Below are 17,825 nucleotides of genomic sequence, written 5' to 3' on the forward strand. Positions count from 1 at the left end.
TTTATCTTTGGTTTGGTGCTTTTTATTGTCAGTCTGTAAAAGTGGCGTACTACTCGGACAACATCATTCCCAGCAGCGACCTGGGAGTCCAAGATGCATCCAGACATCCTTCCCATGCTTTTCCCAAACCATTTCAGTGGTATTTCTATCAATTTCTGACTCTTTCATGTAAACCAGACACCCTCCCCTCTTCAGAGCAGGGGGTGCCTGGTTTAATGCTTGGGTTCTCCCATTGACTTCCATTGTGCTCGGGTGCTCAGTAGAGCACCTGAGCATCCCGAGGTATTCTACTCGAGCACCCGAGCACTTTGGTGCTTGATCAACACTTCTCAGTATACTCAGTAAATCTGCCCCATGTTTTTTCGCTTTCTCCTGCACAAAAGCCTACATCATGCCTGCAGTAAAATAAAAAAAACATGAAGAGAAGCTGTGTGTAAACGGAAAGTCAAACTTAACACTGACATCTTCATTTTTCAATGTGTTTTTCTAGATTATGTTGAAAAAAAATCATTGAAATATTCAGATTATTACACATATTATTTATATTGTATACTTACCTGTCAAAAATGATTTAACACTTAAGATTTCACCATCTTTCATGGATTTTATGGTGAAATTATAAGCATCCTCTTGCTTTAGGTTATTCAATGATAGGAATGGACTATAAGCTTGATGAGCAACTGGTGACTTCAACACATTCTATGGAGATGAAAAATAATTGCATTGAAGCTTTATGGTAATGGAATTCACATATGTATGCAGCTGATAAAGTTTTAAGATGGACAGTGAAACTATATGTAATTAAATTGTTTTATTGATACAGTTGTACAGTAGATACAGTCGTATGCATTAACTGAGATGTCAAAGTTTCTCCTACTGATGGATCTGGGATGGAATAGTAATACACAATTAAATTACAGAAATGAATAATACATAAACATAAAATCAAGTTAAAATAAAAATTGCTAAAATTAGAATTAAAAATTCAAACTCCATTTTCAATTAGATAATTTTTAGTTAGAGTCCAAAAGTTTAACAGTAATCTTCCTATGTAGAGATGAGCTAAATTTTAAAAAATTCAATTCGGCCGTTTCATTTTCTAAAATGATTCGATCCTAATTTATTTGTGGCGAATCGCGTTAAAAAACAGCTATTTCCTGGCTGCAGAGAGCCTGTATAGTGGTGTAGAATACTGAGCCTTGCAGTAAGGGTCCATTCACACATCCGTGTGTGTTTTGCGGATCCGCGGATCCGCTAAACACGGACAGCGGCCGGCACCAAGAGAATATGCCTATTCTTGTCCGCTATTGCGGACAAGAATAGGACATGTTCTATTTTCTTCAGGATCGGAATTGCAGACCCGAAAGTGCGGGTCGGCCCCATAGAGATGTATAGGTCCACAATTCCGTTCCGCAAAATGTGGAATGGAATTGCGGATGTGTGAATGGAGCCTGGGACGCATAGGGAGTCTGCTGTGGTAGTGAAGCAATACTGTGAGTCAGTATGACATACAGATGACAGGCGTCACTCTTAGGCCTCTTTCACACGGGCGTCCCGGATTTGCTACAAATGCGTCGCGTGTGCATTGCGGGAAACCCGCGTCAGTGCGTATGCAATTTCAGTCAGTTTTGACGGCGATTGCGTTGCATTGTTGAGTTTTTATCGTGCGGGTGCAATGCATTTTGCACGCGCATGATAAAAAACTAAATGTGGTTACCCAGATCCGAACCTGAACTTCTTCACTGAAGTTCGGGTTTGGGTTAGGTGTTCTGTAGATTTTATTATTTTCCCTTATAACATGGTTATAAGGGAAAATAATAGCATTCTTAATGCATAATGCTTACTAAAATGTGGCTTAAGGCGTTAAAAATTACAAAATATTAACTCACCTCATCCTCTTGTTCGCGCAGCCGGCATCATCTTATTTCTTCTTCTTTCAGGACCAGCAAAAGGACCTTTGATGATGTAATCCTTCTATCTTCATTCAGCAGGACCTGCACTGACGTCAACGCGCTCACCACATGGTGAGAGCGATTACGTCATCAAAGGTCCTTTTGCAGGTCCTGAAAGAAGAAGAAAGTAGACGATGCCAGCTGCGCGAACAAGAGGATGAGGTGAGTTAATACTTTTTAATTTTTAACCCCTTAACCAGCTCAGGACTGCCGAACGCAGGATTGCGTCCTGGCGGCGGCCCTGTTATTCCTCCTGGGCGCGCCGGCGCGTCCTCTCGCAAGAGGCGAGATCACAGGAACGGGAGGTAAACGAGTGGATCTACAGCCTGCCAGCGGCGATCATTCGCTGGCAGGCTGTAGATGCAATTTTTTTAACCCCAAAAAGGTATATTAGACGCTGTTTTGATAACAGTGTCTAATATACCTGCTACCTGGTCCTCTGGTGGTCCCTTTTGCTTGGATCGACCACCAGAGGACACAGGCAGCTCTGTAAGTAGCACCAAACACCACTACACTACACCCCCTGTCACTTATTAACCCCTTATTAACCCCTGATCACCCCATATAGACTCCCTGATCACCCCCTGTCATTGATCACCCCCCTTTAAGGCTCCATTCAGACGTCCATATGTGTTTTGCGGATCTGCAAAACACATACGGACGTCTGAATGGAGCCATACAAGGGGGTGATCAATGACAGGGGGGTGATCACCCCATATAGACTCCCTGATCACCCCCCTGTCATTGATCACCCCCCTGTAAGGCTCTATTCAGACGTCCGTATGTGTTTTGCGGACTGAGGAAGGGGCTAGGAAAAGACCCCGAAACGCGTCTGGTTTCAAAAGACCCGCACATCAGCTGATGGACGTCTTGACTTCAACAATCTGAATCTGAATCGATCTTCTTTTTTACCCTGAGGAACTTGTGGCATAAAGCGAACATCCAGTCCCATGAAGTAGAGCTACATTCAGAATTTCTTTAACAAAGAATCTCTATACGGAGGACTATATCGCTTACACTGCTCCTGCTGTACTGCTAATAATAGACACCGCCGAATCCGACTCCATTGGCCACGTGGGACGCCACCGTGTGCTATCATCAGACGGCTGTCTGCAAGAGTAAGTGTTTCTTTTAAATTGCCACACAGGGGATATTGACTTAACATAAATTATCGCAAGTACGTATTCAAATTACCGCAAGCACGTATTCAATTTCAGTTTGGACATTTACCCGAATATTTAATCGAAAATATTATCAGTCTGGACATTTATCCGAATATTCGTTCGAAAATATTATTATACAGCTGATTACTCATCTTCTGACTGTTGAACATATATACATCGAATTACCTGCAAATTATCGATCTTTCTGCATAACCAGGACATACTTTATCAAAGTCAGATATAATATACTTTTGTAAAGCCAACGCCATTTGCTCTGTATCCGTATAACTTTTTACCATTTTTTATAGTGTATTTTTATAAAGTATTTTTATTATATATTTAGTTTTATTGTAATTTTGTTGAATTTTAGATCTATATATTGGTATAATAAATTTAATAATCTTTGAATAGTTTCCGTGTGGTCCATTGGGAGAGTGCTCAGCCTTTCTACATACTATACTTTCAGGATTTCACAGGGCATTTTTACGCATTTGGATTCCAAACTACTTCTCACGCTTTAGGGCCCCTAAAATGCAAGGGCAGTATAAATACCTCACATGTGACCCCATTTTGGAAAGAAGACACCCCAAGGTATTCCGTGAGGGGTATGGTGAGTTCATGTAAAATTTTATTTTTTGTCACAAATTAGTGGAATATGAGACTTTGTAAGAAAAAAAAAAAAACATTTTCAGCCCAAAAAAAAAATTCTAGGAACTCGTCATGCCTCTCACGGCATACCTTGGGGTGTATTCTTTCCAAAATGGGGTCACTTGTGGGATATTTATACTGCCCTGGCATTTTAGGGGCCCTAAAGCGTGAGAATCCAAATGCCTAAAAATGCCCTCCTAAACGATACTCATTGGAATTTGGGCCCCTTTGCGCACCTAGGCTGCAAAAAAGTGTGATCACCCCATATAGACTCCCTGATCACCCCCTGTCATTGATCACCCCCCTTTAAGGCTCCATTCAGACGTCCATATGTGTTTTGCGGATCTGCAAAACACATACGGACGTCTGAATGGAGCCATACAAGGGGGTGATCAATGACAGGGGGGTGATCACCCCATATAGACTCCCTGATCACCCCCCTGTCATTGATCACCCCCCTGTAAGGCTCTATTCAGACGTCCGTATGTGTTTTGCGGACTGAGGAAGGGGCTAGGAAAAGACCCCGAAACGCGTCTGGTTTCAAAAGACCCGCACATCAGCTGATGGACGTCTTGACTTCAACAATCTGAATCTGAATCGATCTTCTTTTTTACCCTGAGGAACTTGTGGCATAAAGCGAACATCCAGTCCCATGAAGTAGAGCTACATTCAGAATTTCTTTAACAAAGAATCTCTATACGGAGGACTATATCGCTTACACTGCTCCTGCTGTACTGCTAATAATAGACACCGCCGAATCCGACTCCATTGGCCACGTGGGACGCCACCGTGTGCTATCATCAGACGGCTGTCTGCAAGAGTAAGTGTTTCTTTTAAATTGCCACACAGGGGATATTGACTTAACATAAATTATCGCAAGTACGTATTCAAATTACCGCAAGCACGTATTCAATTTCAGTTTGGACATTTACCCGAATATTTAATCGAAAATATTATCAGTCTGGACATTTATCCGAATATTCGTTCGAAAATATTATTATACAGCTGATTACTCATCTTCTGACTGTTGAACATATATACATCGAATTACCTGCAAATTATCGATCTTTCTGCATAACCAGGACATACTTTATCAAAGTCAGATATAATATACTTTTGTAAAGCCAACGCCATTTGCTCTGTATCCGTATAACTTTTTACCATTTTTTATAGTGTATTTTTATAAAGTATTTTTATTATATATTTAGTTTTATTGTAATTTTGTTGAATTTTAGATCTATATATTGGTATAATAAATTTAATAATCTTTGAATAGTTTCCGTGTGGTCCATTGGGAGAGTGCTCAGCCTTTCTACATACTATACTTTCAGGATTTCACAGGGCATTTTTACGCATTTGGATTCCAAACTACTTCTCACGCTTTAGGGCCCCTAAAATGCAAGGGCAGTATAAATACCTCACATGTGACCCCATTTTGGAAAGAAGACACCCCAAGGTATTCCGTGAGGGGTATGGTGAGTTCATGTAAAATTTTATTTTTTGTCACAAATTAGTGGAATATGAGACTTTGTAAGAAAAAAAAAAAAAACATTTTCAGCCCAAAAAAAAAATTCTAGGAACTCGTCATGCCTCTCACGGCATACCTTGGGGTGTCTTCTTTCCAAAATGGGGTCACTTGTGGGATATTTATACTGCCCTGGCATTTTAGGGGCCCTAAAGCGTGAGAATCCAAATGCCTAAAAATGCCCTCCTAAACGATACTCATTGGAATTTGGGCCCCTTTGCGCACCTAGGCTGCAAAAAAGTGTCACACGTGATATCACCGTACTCAGAAGAAGTAGGGCAATGTGTTTTGAAGTGTAATTTTACATATACCCATGCTGGGTGAGAGAAATATCTCTGTCAAATGACAACTTTGTATAAAAAAATGGGAAAATTTTTATTTTAGAGAGATATTTCTCTCACCCAACATGAGTATATGTAAAAAGACACCCCAAAACACATTTCCCTACTTCTCCTGAGTACGGCGATACCACATGTGTGACACTTTTTGTGCAGCCTAGATGCGCAAAGGGGCCCAAATTCCAATGAGTACTTTCAGGATTTCACAGGGCATTTTTACGCATTTGGATTCCAAACTACTTCTCACCCTTTAGGGACCCTAAAATGCCAGGGCAGTATAAATACCCCACATGTGACCACATTTTGGAAAGAAGACACCCCAAGGTAATCCGTGAGGGGTATGGTTAGTTCATGTAAAATTTTATTTTTTGTCACAAGTTAGTGGAATATGAGACTTTGTAGAAAAAATATATATATATATCATTTTCCGCTAACTTGTGACAAAAAATAAAAACTTCCATGAACTCACTATGCCCATCAGCGAATACCTTAGGGTGTCTACTTTCCGAAATGGGGTCATTTGTGGAGTGTTTCTACTGTCTGGGCATTGTAGCGCCTCAGGAAACATGACAGGTGCTCAGAAAGTCAGTTTATAAATAATAAATAAGCCTCAAAAAAGTACATTGCTTAGTGGCGTCGCAGGTCCCAATGGTGAAGTGGGTACAGTTCACACAGGTGAAAGCGTTTCTTTTGATTGGACTGCGCTGCCTCAGAAGTCACAGGAGATCCACAATCGAAGCCAGCAAGATAATCACGGACATGGGGAAGCAAACAGGCCAGTCAAAGCCTCTCCTCTCCTTTCCAAGCTTCTATGGAACACCAAAATTGCATCCAATAGTGAAGTACCGTCATACAGATTGGAGTAGAAAATGGTTTTATTATACTCACAATGTACAAGTATATACAGGCAGTATACAATGGATCAATGGATCAATCACCCGACCCGGATAGAAGCTTGGAAAGGAGAGGAGAGGCTTTGACTGGCCTGTTTGCTTCCCCATGTCCGTGATTATCTTGCTGGCTTCGATTGTGGATCTCCTGTGACTTCTGAGGCAGCGCGGTCCAATCAAAAGAAATGTTCAGAAAGTCAGAGCTGCTTGAAAATGCGGAAATTCACATTTTTGTACCATAGTTTGTAAACGCTATAACTTTTGCGCAAACCAATAAATATACACTTATTGCATTTTTTTTAATCAAAGACATGTAGAACAATAAATTTAGAGAAAAATTTATATAGAAATGTAGTTTTATTTTAAAAATTTTACAACTGAAAGTTAAAAATGTCATTTTTTTGTAAAAATTTTGGTCCATTTCGATTAATAACAAAAAAAGTAAAAATGTCAGCAGCAATGAAATACCACTAAATGAAAGCTAAATTAGTGAGAAGAAAATGAGGTAAAATTCATTTGGGTGGTAAGTTGTATGACTGAGCAATAAACCGTGAAAGTAGTGTGGCGCAGAAGTGTAAAAAGTGGCCTGGTCATTAAGGGGGTTTTAGCTAGGGGAGCTGAGGTGGTTAAGCCACATTTTTGTAAGCATTCTGTATTAAGAATGCTATTATTTTCCCTTATAACCATGTTATAAGGAAAAATAATACAGTGATTATACTTTAATGGGGTTGCTTATCCATATCATCTCCTAGCAACCATGAGTGAAAATCGCACCACATCCGCATTTCCCACAGACCCATTCATATCTTTGGGGCCTGGGTTGCGTGAAAAACGCAGAATATAGAACATGCTGTGATTTTCACGCAACACACAAGTGATGTGTGAAAATCACCGCTCATATGAAAAGCCCCATTGAAGTGAATGGGTCCGGATTCAGTGCGGGGGAATGCGTTCAACTCACGCATTGCACCTGCGTGGAATTCTCGCCCGTGTGAAAGGGGCCTTAGAATCAATGCGCACTTTACTTATTTGGGCAGTTACGGGGCCAAAACTAACCAAATAACTAAAGTATGAACTCAGCCTTACAGGTCGATGTTAGCGCCAAGAAGAAGCACAATCCTTTTACACCATCATTAGCTGATTCCACATAGATGTCTACAGAACATGTTTTATTAAACGCTTATACAAGTAGAGCCCCCCCCCCCCCCCCAACGGAGTGGAGAGGGTGTCAGCAGTAAGCTTGTGTTGACGTCACTTTCTCTGTTTGTATAGTCAGTCCAACATATGGAGGGTAGAAACGTCGCATATCAGCCAATGTTGGGGGACGATGTTCTGCCGCTGCAGCTCAAGGAGGGTGTGCTTGGTGGTGTACGAGTGGCTGAAGTGCATGCAAAGTTTCCTGGCCATTTTTAGGATGTCTTGCAGATAGGTGTAAGATCTCAGGAACCGCTTTACAACCAGATTGAACACGTGTGCCATACCGGCAGATCTATCTTCCCTGGTCTGCGCTGCTCCAACTCTGCATTCTCCAGCTCTGCTGAGTGAGGGAGCGTCTGCCAAGCGCAGGGACAGGGAGAAGTGCACACAGCCCAGGCACTGTTATCAGCTGCTGGGCAGGACCTGGCTTTAATCATTTACTTACAGTCCCTGGCTGTCAGTAATGTGACCTTGCACGCAGCCTGCAGGCTGCGTGCTCCGTCTATCAACACATAGACGGACCATGCCTAGCAACCCTATTTTAAGCACAGGTAAAAGTAGGCAGTACAGGGAACAAAAATGTGGAATTAAGGGGTAATTGAATACACAGTGAAAAGTTGAAATAGGGCCACCAAGGTGATATAAAAAAATGCGACTTCACCACACAGTGGCTAATAAGCCCTTTTTCTTTTTCCCCACTTATACACGCCAAAAAGGGCTTTAGAACATATAACTGCGGCCGTGAATGGCAAATAATACTTTCTTTTTTCCCACTAATGCACGTCAAAAAAGGCTTTAGAACATGTAACTGCGGCTGTGAACGGCAAATAATTTTTTTTTTTGCCACTAATACACGCCAAAAAGGGCTTTAATTTTCTCACTTCACCACACAACGGCTAATAAGCCCTTTTTCTCCACTAATACACGCCAAAAAAAGGCTTTAGAACATATAGCTGCGGCCGTGATCGGCAAATCATTTTTTTTTTGCCACTAATTCACACCAAAAAGTGCTGTAATTTCCCCCACTTCACCACACAGTGGCTAATAAGCCCTTTTTCTTTTTCTCCACTAATACACGCCTAAAAGGGCTTTAGAACATATAACTACGGCCGTGAACGGCAAATAATACTTTCTTTTTCCACACTAATACACGCCAAAAAAGGCTTTAGAACATATAACTGCGGCTGTGAACGGGAAATAATTTTTTTTTTTGCCACGAATACACTCCAAAAAGGGCTGTAATTTTCTCACTTCACCACACAATGGCTAATAAGCCCTTTTTATATATATATATAACTGCACCGCACAAGGGCTAATACAACCCCAATAACAAGAACGGTTTGCTGGAATTACAGAGGTATTGCAAACCTGAAATGAGCAGCAGTATAATGGCAATTTGGATCCCCAGTCAGTGCAGCAAGGTGTAATAGGATTGTTCCTATTACCCAGGCTGTAAACTCCCCTATTGAACCCTGTTCTGCTTCAATACTGTGGAATAATTCCTCCCTATCCTTTCCCTACACTGCTAATGCTCTTTCCCTGAACTTCTATTCAGCAAAATATTAATTTTTAAGTCTTTCCTAGCACTGTCCCTGCGCTAAGTACACTGGAAAATGGCTGGCTGAATCCAAGATGGCTGAGGCTATTTATAGGGCTGTGACATCACAGGGATGGCTGGCTGCTGATTGGCTGCATGCATGGCATTGTGGATGATCCCAACTTCCCAGAGTTACTTGCTCCATGTGCAGCAGCCATTTTGTGATTCGTTACCACGAAGCGTGAGAAAATTCAGATTCAGTGCAAATCGAAAAACTCCTGAAATTCGGATCGAAATCCACTTTGTCAGCTTCAATTCGCTCATCTCTAATCCTATATCATGATCTCCACTAAGCTCTTAAAATATTAATATGGGTGGTGTGGATGTTCCTACCACAACGTTGGTGTCTGTGTCTTCCAACTGTTTACTAATCTTAATGAACACAGATCAGCAACATGATCTTCATATTTATGGCCACATTCACACAAGTACAAGCTCTTACCTGATGGCATGCGCTATTATTGGTGTGATATAACACAAAATAACTGTCAGGATTCTTATTTTCAGGAAACGTATTCCACTCAACTCTAACTGGAAGATTTTCTGTGTTCTTTTCTCCACACTGCACATTCTGTACCACCTGAAAAATACGGTGTCATGGATATCTGTAAAACATTCACATACACTGGTGCCATACACCCAATTAGATAGATAGATAGATCTAAATATAGGGCTTTTTACACAATACAATAAAAAATAAATAAAAACCCTGTCAAACTCCATCAGATTCTTTATATATGCAGATTTCCCCCATAGAAGTCAATAAATATTGAATACATCATATTCGTCCATACAGAGCCATGTAAAAAAAAAAAAAAATTCTCCTCTAAACCACTGGAAATGGTGCTTGATTTTGAAAAAGAAAATACCATCAGGAACCAAAAAAATAACTTAAAAGGGTAAGCACAAACACAATGGCTACAGGGCTCCTTTTTCAGCCTAGAATTAGTGCATGAGGTTATTTCATGAGAGGATGAATAAAATGCAGTATGTTTCCTCCATTTTCCTTTAAATCCTACTGTAATCTGATATAAACTGGTAAACATGAAATGTTGGCATCTTAAGTTGGGCACCTAAATGGGTTATCTACTGGGAGGGGAGTTCTTTACAAAGGGCTTAAACAGGAATAACAGAAACATAAAAGGAGAGGTACAGACCCTCAACTATTTCCGAATCAGCTCCCGTTCCAATGCTTACTGGATCCCCCTCGTCTGTTTCCAGGTCCCATTTTGACACACAGGAAAAGCCTGAAGATGCTAGCTCAGCCAATTACTGGCCACAGTGGCGACCCATCTCATTTAGTGATTGGCTGAACAGGCTTCTCCATGCATTTCCTGTGTGGAGAGGTTTCCAAGAAAGCAAAGATCAGCAACAACATGGTAAGCATTGGGATGGGTGTGTAGGGAGACCAGTGAGGGTGAGTATCACTTTATCTTTTATCTCATTTTGAGCCCTTTCTAAAGAATTTCCCCCAACTAGACAACCCCTTTCAAACTTCTTTATTAACAATACCAGCATTTGGATGTACTTTGTAGTACATGGTAACTATTATCTTTAAAGGAGTATTCCTATATTACACAGGATTTGTGGGTCCCCGCTTTTGGACTCTCACCAACTGGGAGAACAAGGGTCCCCAACCCTCCTTTGTCAAGTGGTCGCAATCCCTATGATATAATTGGAGAGATGGTCATGCAGATGGTCATGACGTCTAAAGGTATTACAGAAAGAGTATAGCAGAGGTTTTATCTAGCCATGATCATACCTGAAAAAGACCTTTAAAAAGAAGCAAGCGTAGAATTATGCTGTCCATTTGCTAGGCGATTATGATGTATCATTTGCCAGATGTTTATTGTACCTATGAATTAGAAAAGGTTTAGTAAGAATTTAGAAACATCTTTATCTAATACGACACTATGATTTTTTAAAATTTAGAACCTCTCAGGTAGCTACTAATGGTGATCTAAAATTGTATATCAGAAGAAAAGGTATAGTATCAGCGCAGGAATCAAAGACATGGGGCAGAGTCAAATAATAAGTACCTGTTCAGTCGGGTGTGGAAATCTTTAGTATAGGGCTCAATCTTCACGGCACTAAACGGTGCAAGATGGATAGCAAATTTTCCTGCTCAACTTCAAAAAACGCGCGCGTCGCTCGGGACGGTAGCTGGCGCGCACACGAAGGAGCATGATGGTGACGGAATCTGAAGGAGTATAGTGTGACGTCACAGCTGTAGTACGGATCCTTCCAAGGACCAAAAGACCAATCCTACGCGTTTCGAAGTCAGCGGACTTCTTCATCAGGGATGAAGTTGAGCAGGAAAATTTGCTATCCATCTTGCACCGTTTAGTGCCGTGAAGATTGAACCCTATACTAAAGATATCCACACCCGACTGAACAGGTACTTATTATTTGACTCTGCCCCATGTCTTTGATTCCTGCGCTGATACTATACCTTTTATTCTGATATACATATATTCCTTAAAGATCGAGGCAACCAATTCTTTTAGCATCTAGCAGTGGCTCTGTGCACGGATGTACACAGAGAAAGGATTTATGTGTTAGCGCAGATACAATCACTTACTTCTAGTGATCTAAATTTGGTTTAGTAGATGTTTTGGTGCTCTAGTGTAGTGGTTACAATACCAACCCTAAAATTCAGCTGTTTGCTGACTTTCTGAAATAGATCTTAATATGTATATCTATTTAGTTCTTTGAGTCAAGGGTGTACACAGAAACAATAGAGATACACTCCCCTCTAAGAGCACTGCTAGGTGTACTCCTATACCTGTATAGGGGAGGTCTATTTTTTGACCTAACATAATTCTTGCTATAGGCAACATCCACCCCTAGGACCAGCTAACTGTATATGGATTTATCCAGCTCAATTGGTACTGTATACATATATATGCAGGAGCACCCCCTAGTGGTCGCTGCTGGTAGTATCTTTAACAGTTCAAAGTAAAAGTTCAGAGCAAGCAGTTCAGTGCTGGGCTGCCTAACAACACAGGCCTCATAGCAGTTGTATGCCTTCTTTGTGTACATAAAGGTGTTTTGCCCCCAAAAATTGTATATATTCATGTCCTTTGTAGCCTTGTAGCAGCCATGTTTTTCTTATCATGGACAACCCTTTTAAATGTAGTAATTCTTCCTTACAAATATTCAACTATAACCTATGCATTAATCTAAACAAATGCTGCTATAGTTTAACACAATATTGGTTTAAAGGGATATTAGGGGTCCACGTGCTCAAGATAATTCATGTATACAATTTTCCAGTAGACTTTCAATATCTGTGGTTTCAAGATCCTTACTTTATTTAACTTAAAAGATACCTTCATTGATTACTTTCAATGCAATAGCAGCTTCACATGTGTAGTCTCATGAAAATAATTGATCAGGCAATTATCAGGAACGTTTAGTTCATTCTCAATAATTGCTTGGTATCGATCCATGTAAAAGGACCTTTAGGCTACCCGGTGTGACCCGGCCTTCAGGTTGACATTGCGCATTACTGCTAATTGCTGCAGCTGTGCTTACCATAGTTTATAGGTGCACCCTGTCAATTAGCGGTAATCCAATGGGGTTGCACCGCGTACAGACACCCTTCTAAACATTGAAGGATGGTAGTGAATAACTGCAGAGAAGTTGAACCCATAAAGCTTGAAATTAAAAAATATATTGGAAAATTGTTTTAAATATTTGCACACAAAATGTTATTTGCAGAAACTGGAATACCCTATAGGGAATCATGGCTTGCATATCAGAAAAACAAACCAAATACAGTACATCCAAGAAATGAAATCAGCATCAACTCCTGTATGTGATAGGCACTGGTCCTCGGTTTTACAAGCCAAAAACAGGAAGACACTTGTCATATACATTTATTTCCTGTTTACATGTAGTCAGCTCCAAAATAGATACTAAAAACTATCAGTGCTAATATGCAGCAATATACAACATTTCAGGCTCTTTCTATGCTGGTTTGCAAAGTTACTATCCGTCTGAAAAGTTTCCATGGACACTCTCGTAACTTTAGGGTTGGAGGTTTGCTTGCGTAGGAACGTTGGATACACAGATTATGGTTGAGGACTGGGTGAACATGTGTGGTGAAACTTTTGATCATGTGCTCCGTACCCATACCCATAAGAGGCCATTTCTTCAAAGACTATGGGGCAGCTCCATGAGGAGGAACAGTCAATTGTGGTGCATCAACGCTGGCTCCCATATACAATATATTCAAAAGATGTGAGGTCTAGCACACACTAGAATCTGAACTTAGAGTCTGTCTAAAAAGTGGCACAATTTTTTGCAAACAGGGTATCTGCATTTTTCTGGTGGGAATTGCTCTAAATGGGTGGTGCTTATCAGAAATAGCGTTCCCATCCACCTGTCTTGATCTCTGTGTACCAGAGTGAGATGCGCCTAATTTATTAGGAGGCATTTGCCTCTTAATAAATTAAGCGTACCTATGGCAGTTCATATGCAGGAAACTGAAGTCTAAACTTCGGCTATGACTTATAGTAAGCTATAGTAAATCCGACGGGCCCCTCTAAGCTCTGCCTCCACTTCACTTTGGAGAAGTAGAGGCATGATCACGTTTTCACAGCCTGGCCCTATGAATAAAGTGCAGAGGGCACAGCAGTTCCAGAGAGAGCTGAGCCTATAGGAGTAAGGGCAACTCTCCTGTTGCTCCAAGAGGCTCATTTGCATATATAAAACTTTTCCCAGCAGTGCGGGCACATGTGAACATGGGACCAACACAGATGCCTTCAGCTGCCAAGTGCACATGGAACAGGTCAGCCAGGTTCATAGGTACAAATCTTCTGACACATCCTCTTTTGGTAAAATGTTTTTTAATGGGCACAAAGGGTTAAAAATAAAAAAAATAACCATACTTCCATTGATTGAGTCAGTGGTTGGCTGAACAGGCCTTTGCTGGGGCTATTTCTTTTAAATCCTAACTCTTTGTGGCCCATGTAAAAAAAAAATCCTATTTCCTCTGGAAACACTTTGAACATACAATAAACCAAGATAATTAAATTAAAATAGTTGCAAAGATATTTAACACTGAAAGATGCAAGGTGTGGGATGTTGTAAATATATTGTACAAATTTAATATCGTAGCTAATACAAAAGTGCAGTTTTCTGTAAATCTGAGGCTACTCTATGTTAAAATGGCATAATTGATGGTACTGTTCACATTGATATTGTTGCTTTCAATGGAATGTTTTTGTATTTTTGAAGAATGGAACAAGCTGCAGAAATATTGCCATCAACAATACCCACAGTTGTTGTTTTTTTTTGCCTTCCTCTGGATCAGCATTACAGGATAACAGATTGGCTGAATGTATGTCTTTTCTCAGCCATACAAAACTATGGGGGAGATTTATCAAATTGGTGTAAAGTACAACTGGCTTAGTTGCCCATAGCAACCAATCATATTACATCTTTCATTTTGCAAAGGAGCTGTGAAAAATGAAAGGTGAAATCTGATTGGTTGCAATGGGCCACTAAGCCAGTTCTACTTTACACCAGTTTGATAAATCTCCCCCTATGTTACTATGAAAGTCAAGGGGTTCAACGAAGAGTTACTGGCATCTGTTAATGAAGGGCTCTATTATAAACATAAGCCGTGATGCCAGTGTGTATTACTATTCAGACATGTTAATAATTTGAATTAAATCTTTACATTTCCTTTTCTCTTATCAAATGTGACAGAACCAGAAGTTACACTTTGGAATCTGACACTAGTATTAAAGTAGTTGACAGATTTGACTTAGGTAGTATGAAGTAGCAAGAAGGAAGAGGAACTCACCTGGTCACTGGTCAGTCCTGAGAATCCAGTATCATAAGCGGTCTCCTCTGGGTTCCAGTACAATAAGCTGGGAGCTCGCCCTGGTACAATGTGACTGCTACTCTACTCTACTCCAGCAGTTCTGCCTCAGTACTTGTTTTTAATTAGTCAAAGATTCTTTTGCTTAACTTCTCCTAAATGAATGTTTTTTTTTTCTCTTCACTTTTGGATTATAATTTCACGCCCCCAAGTCAGCTTTTTCTTATATATCCCAATCAGAGCTGCCCATTCTTTGCCTTTCTCTTTTGTTAAAGTCAAGGGAGGTCTCCATGACAACAATGAGGCAGCAAAATCTAGCAGACACAGTCAGGCTGGGAGTGGGAGTCCTCGAAGACTTCACATGAGGGGGGGACCGTCAATTAGAAAAAACAAACTACAAAGCAATTACATCTGCACCATCTTATTTTAATAACATTAGCTGTCACCGACTCTCAGAATGAAATCTGGAGTATAGCAAAGTAAGCAGTTTGACAATGTGTAGTCAGTTCCTTTGGGATGGAAATTGTCAGATTGTAAACTAATCAGTGATAACATATCTTAAGGAGTATTACAGCTTCGTAAAACACAGGACTATAAATTTCTACATGATCATGCAAAACTACTGACAGCACTAGGTAAAAGGTGGGGAGAAAAGGACATACATATATTTTGCAGAGCTTTTTTTCAATCAGGAGTAGAGTGAGTATAAACCTTTATTCTGCAAGTGCCCAGGTAGTGGGTCTTCACTGTCAACTGACAACTGTACTGGTCTCCTTATTGGATACTATAGCTGTCAGTCAGAGCAGAAGGGGGGGCAATGCAGAGAGCACTTTACATGGAAGCACCGCCTCCAGGGCACTTGCCTGGAGGAATAAAGGTTCATATTCATATTACTCCTGTTAACAAAAGCTCTGCAAACAGTATATTTGTTTAGCCCTCTTAAGCCCCCACTTAGTGCTGTCAGTAGTTTTTCAAGATCGAAACTACTGACAGACTACCTTTAACCAAATCCTTAGTCTTAATCTTTACATATATTTTTTGCCCTATAAGACACACTTTTCTTCCCAAGGTGATGGAAATGTCAGTGCGTTTTTTGGGGCAAATACTAATGAGCACTTCCACTATAGAAGCGCTCATTAGTATGGAGGACCGGGGAGTGAATGCAATGTTCTCCGTGCAGGCTCTGTACTCATCGTTTCCTGGTCTTCTCCTGCAGGTCTTCACACACTGTGCTTTGACCCGCGCACAGCATGAGGACGTTGGTATGCTCTGTGACCTCACTCTACGCTGCATCATGTCACAGCACATCTTGGCACGAAGAGAGCTGGATCTCAGGAGCATCGGCCACCTTCAGAACAGGAGAGGTGAGTTGATTAATTTTTTTTGTCTGATCTATGGTCTTGTTAACTTGGGGGTCTTATTAAAATGGGGGTCTGATCTCAAGTCTTATTAACAAGGGGGTCTGATCTTATGTCTGAATGGGGGTCTTATAAACAGTGGGGGTCTGATCTGAGGTCTAACTGAGGTCTGCATATGATCCACATTGTTTGCCTACCGAATGCGGACCCATTCATTTCAATGGGGCTTCAAAAGATGCAGCAGTATACCATGTGCTGTCCGCATCTGCATATCCGTCCCATGGCCCGCAAAAAAAAATTGAAAATGTCTTGTTCTTGTCCATTTTACACACAAGGATAGGGCAGTTCTTACAGAGGGCAGGATGTTCCATTCTGCAAAATGTGGAACGCACACGGTTGGTATCCGTGTTTTGCAGATCCGCAATTTGCGGACCGCAAAGATGGCTACAGCCCTAACTTAGTATTCTCAGTATTGATGGACTATGTAACACCTTTATGGATAATTTTCCCTTTCCATTAAAAATCTGCTCGTTGAAAGGTACAGAAATTATTGCTACAGAAAAATAGATCCATCAATAGAATTGTTGACAGTTTTCGGCCATGAGGTAGATGCTAAAGGCTTGACTGCATCTTCTCATTAATTAAACAGGTTCTCCAGGAGTTATTTAAAATGTCTGGCAGCAAACTGTCCTAGAATGTGAGCAGGACCAGATGCCACCACGTGCAGAGTTGCCTAGGGGGCATTCTGATTACAATAAATGGTAATGATGCAATCTTGCCTGTCTAGCCATCAAGGCTGAGCAGCCTGACAGGAAAACTCACCAATATGTATTATGTGCGAGTGCCAGAATGTAGAGTTTAGTGAGGCATTGCCCCCTAAACCCCGAGACAGCTCTACAAGTGGTGGCAGTCAAGCTCACATTCTAGGACTTGGTGACCATTTAAAATTATTCCTGGAGAACCCCTTTAAAGAAATGCTTTAGCTATTTTCTGAACATATAATACTAACACAGCAATATTTAAGCATTATAATTTTCAGCCCATTTGCATCCATATACTTTGAAACCTTTGTTATAGTATTCCAGTCCGATCAGACCGCCAGTCCGCAGTTTACGTTAAATGGAAGTCAGTTTCCCCTGTGTGGAAACCTTCATGTGATGTATAAAATTACAACCATATCTATAAAAAAAAAAATCTGGACAGCTCTCAGACACTTCCCTTCCCCAGTACATAGTAGATGTACGGTGGATGTCAGAAAGGGGTTAAAAGGTATGGCCACATGCTATAGGACATAAACTGTGCAGATTTTCTGCAACAGAATTGC

General features: G+C 40.7%; 1 protein-coding gene across 3 annotated transcripts in view; it reads right to left on the minus strand.

Annotated features, from left to right (window-relative positions):
• The window catches only part of PTPRQ (protein tyrosine phosphatase receptor type Q), a 530,509-nt gene extending 515,146 nt beyond the window's left edge, over window positions 1-15,363 (minus strand). For all 3 annotated transcript variants that reach the window (XM_044280555.1, XM_044280554.1, XM_044280553.1), the window contains exons 1-4: window positions 15,126-15,363; window positions 11,073-11,165; window positions 9,753-9,890; window positions 558-699 (exon numbers count right to left, since the gene is read on the minus strand). In XM_044280555.1, coding sequence (XP_044136490.1) covers window positions 558-699; window positions 9,753-9,890; window positions 11,073-11,120 — 328 coding nt within the window. In that variant the 5' untranslated portion in view covers window positions 11,121-11,165; window positions 15,126-15,363. The remainder of the gene's footprint in view (window positions 1-557; window positions 700-9,752; window positions 9,891-11,072; window positions 11,166-15,125) is intronic.
• Between the last annotated feature and the right edge of the window lie 2,462 nt (window positions 15,364-17,825).

This window comes from Bufo gargarizans, chromosome 2 (genome assembly GCF_014858855.1).
Source record: "Bufo gargarizans isolate SCDJY-AF-19 chromosome 2, ASM1485885v1, whole genome shotgun sequence".
NCBI lineage: Eukaryota > Metazoa > Chordata > Amphibia > Anura > Bufonidae > Bufo > Bufo gargarizans.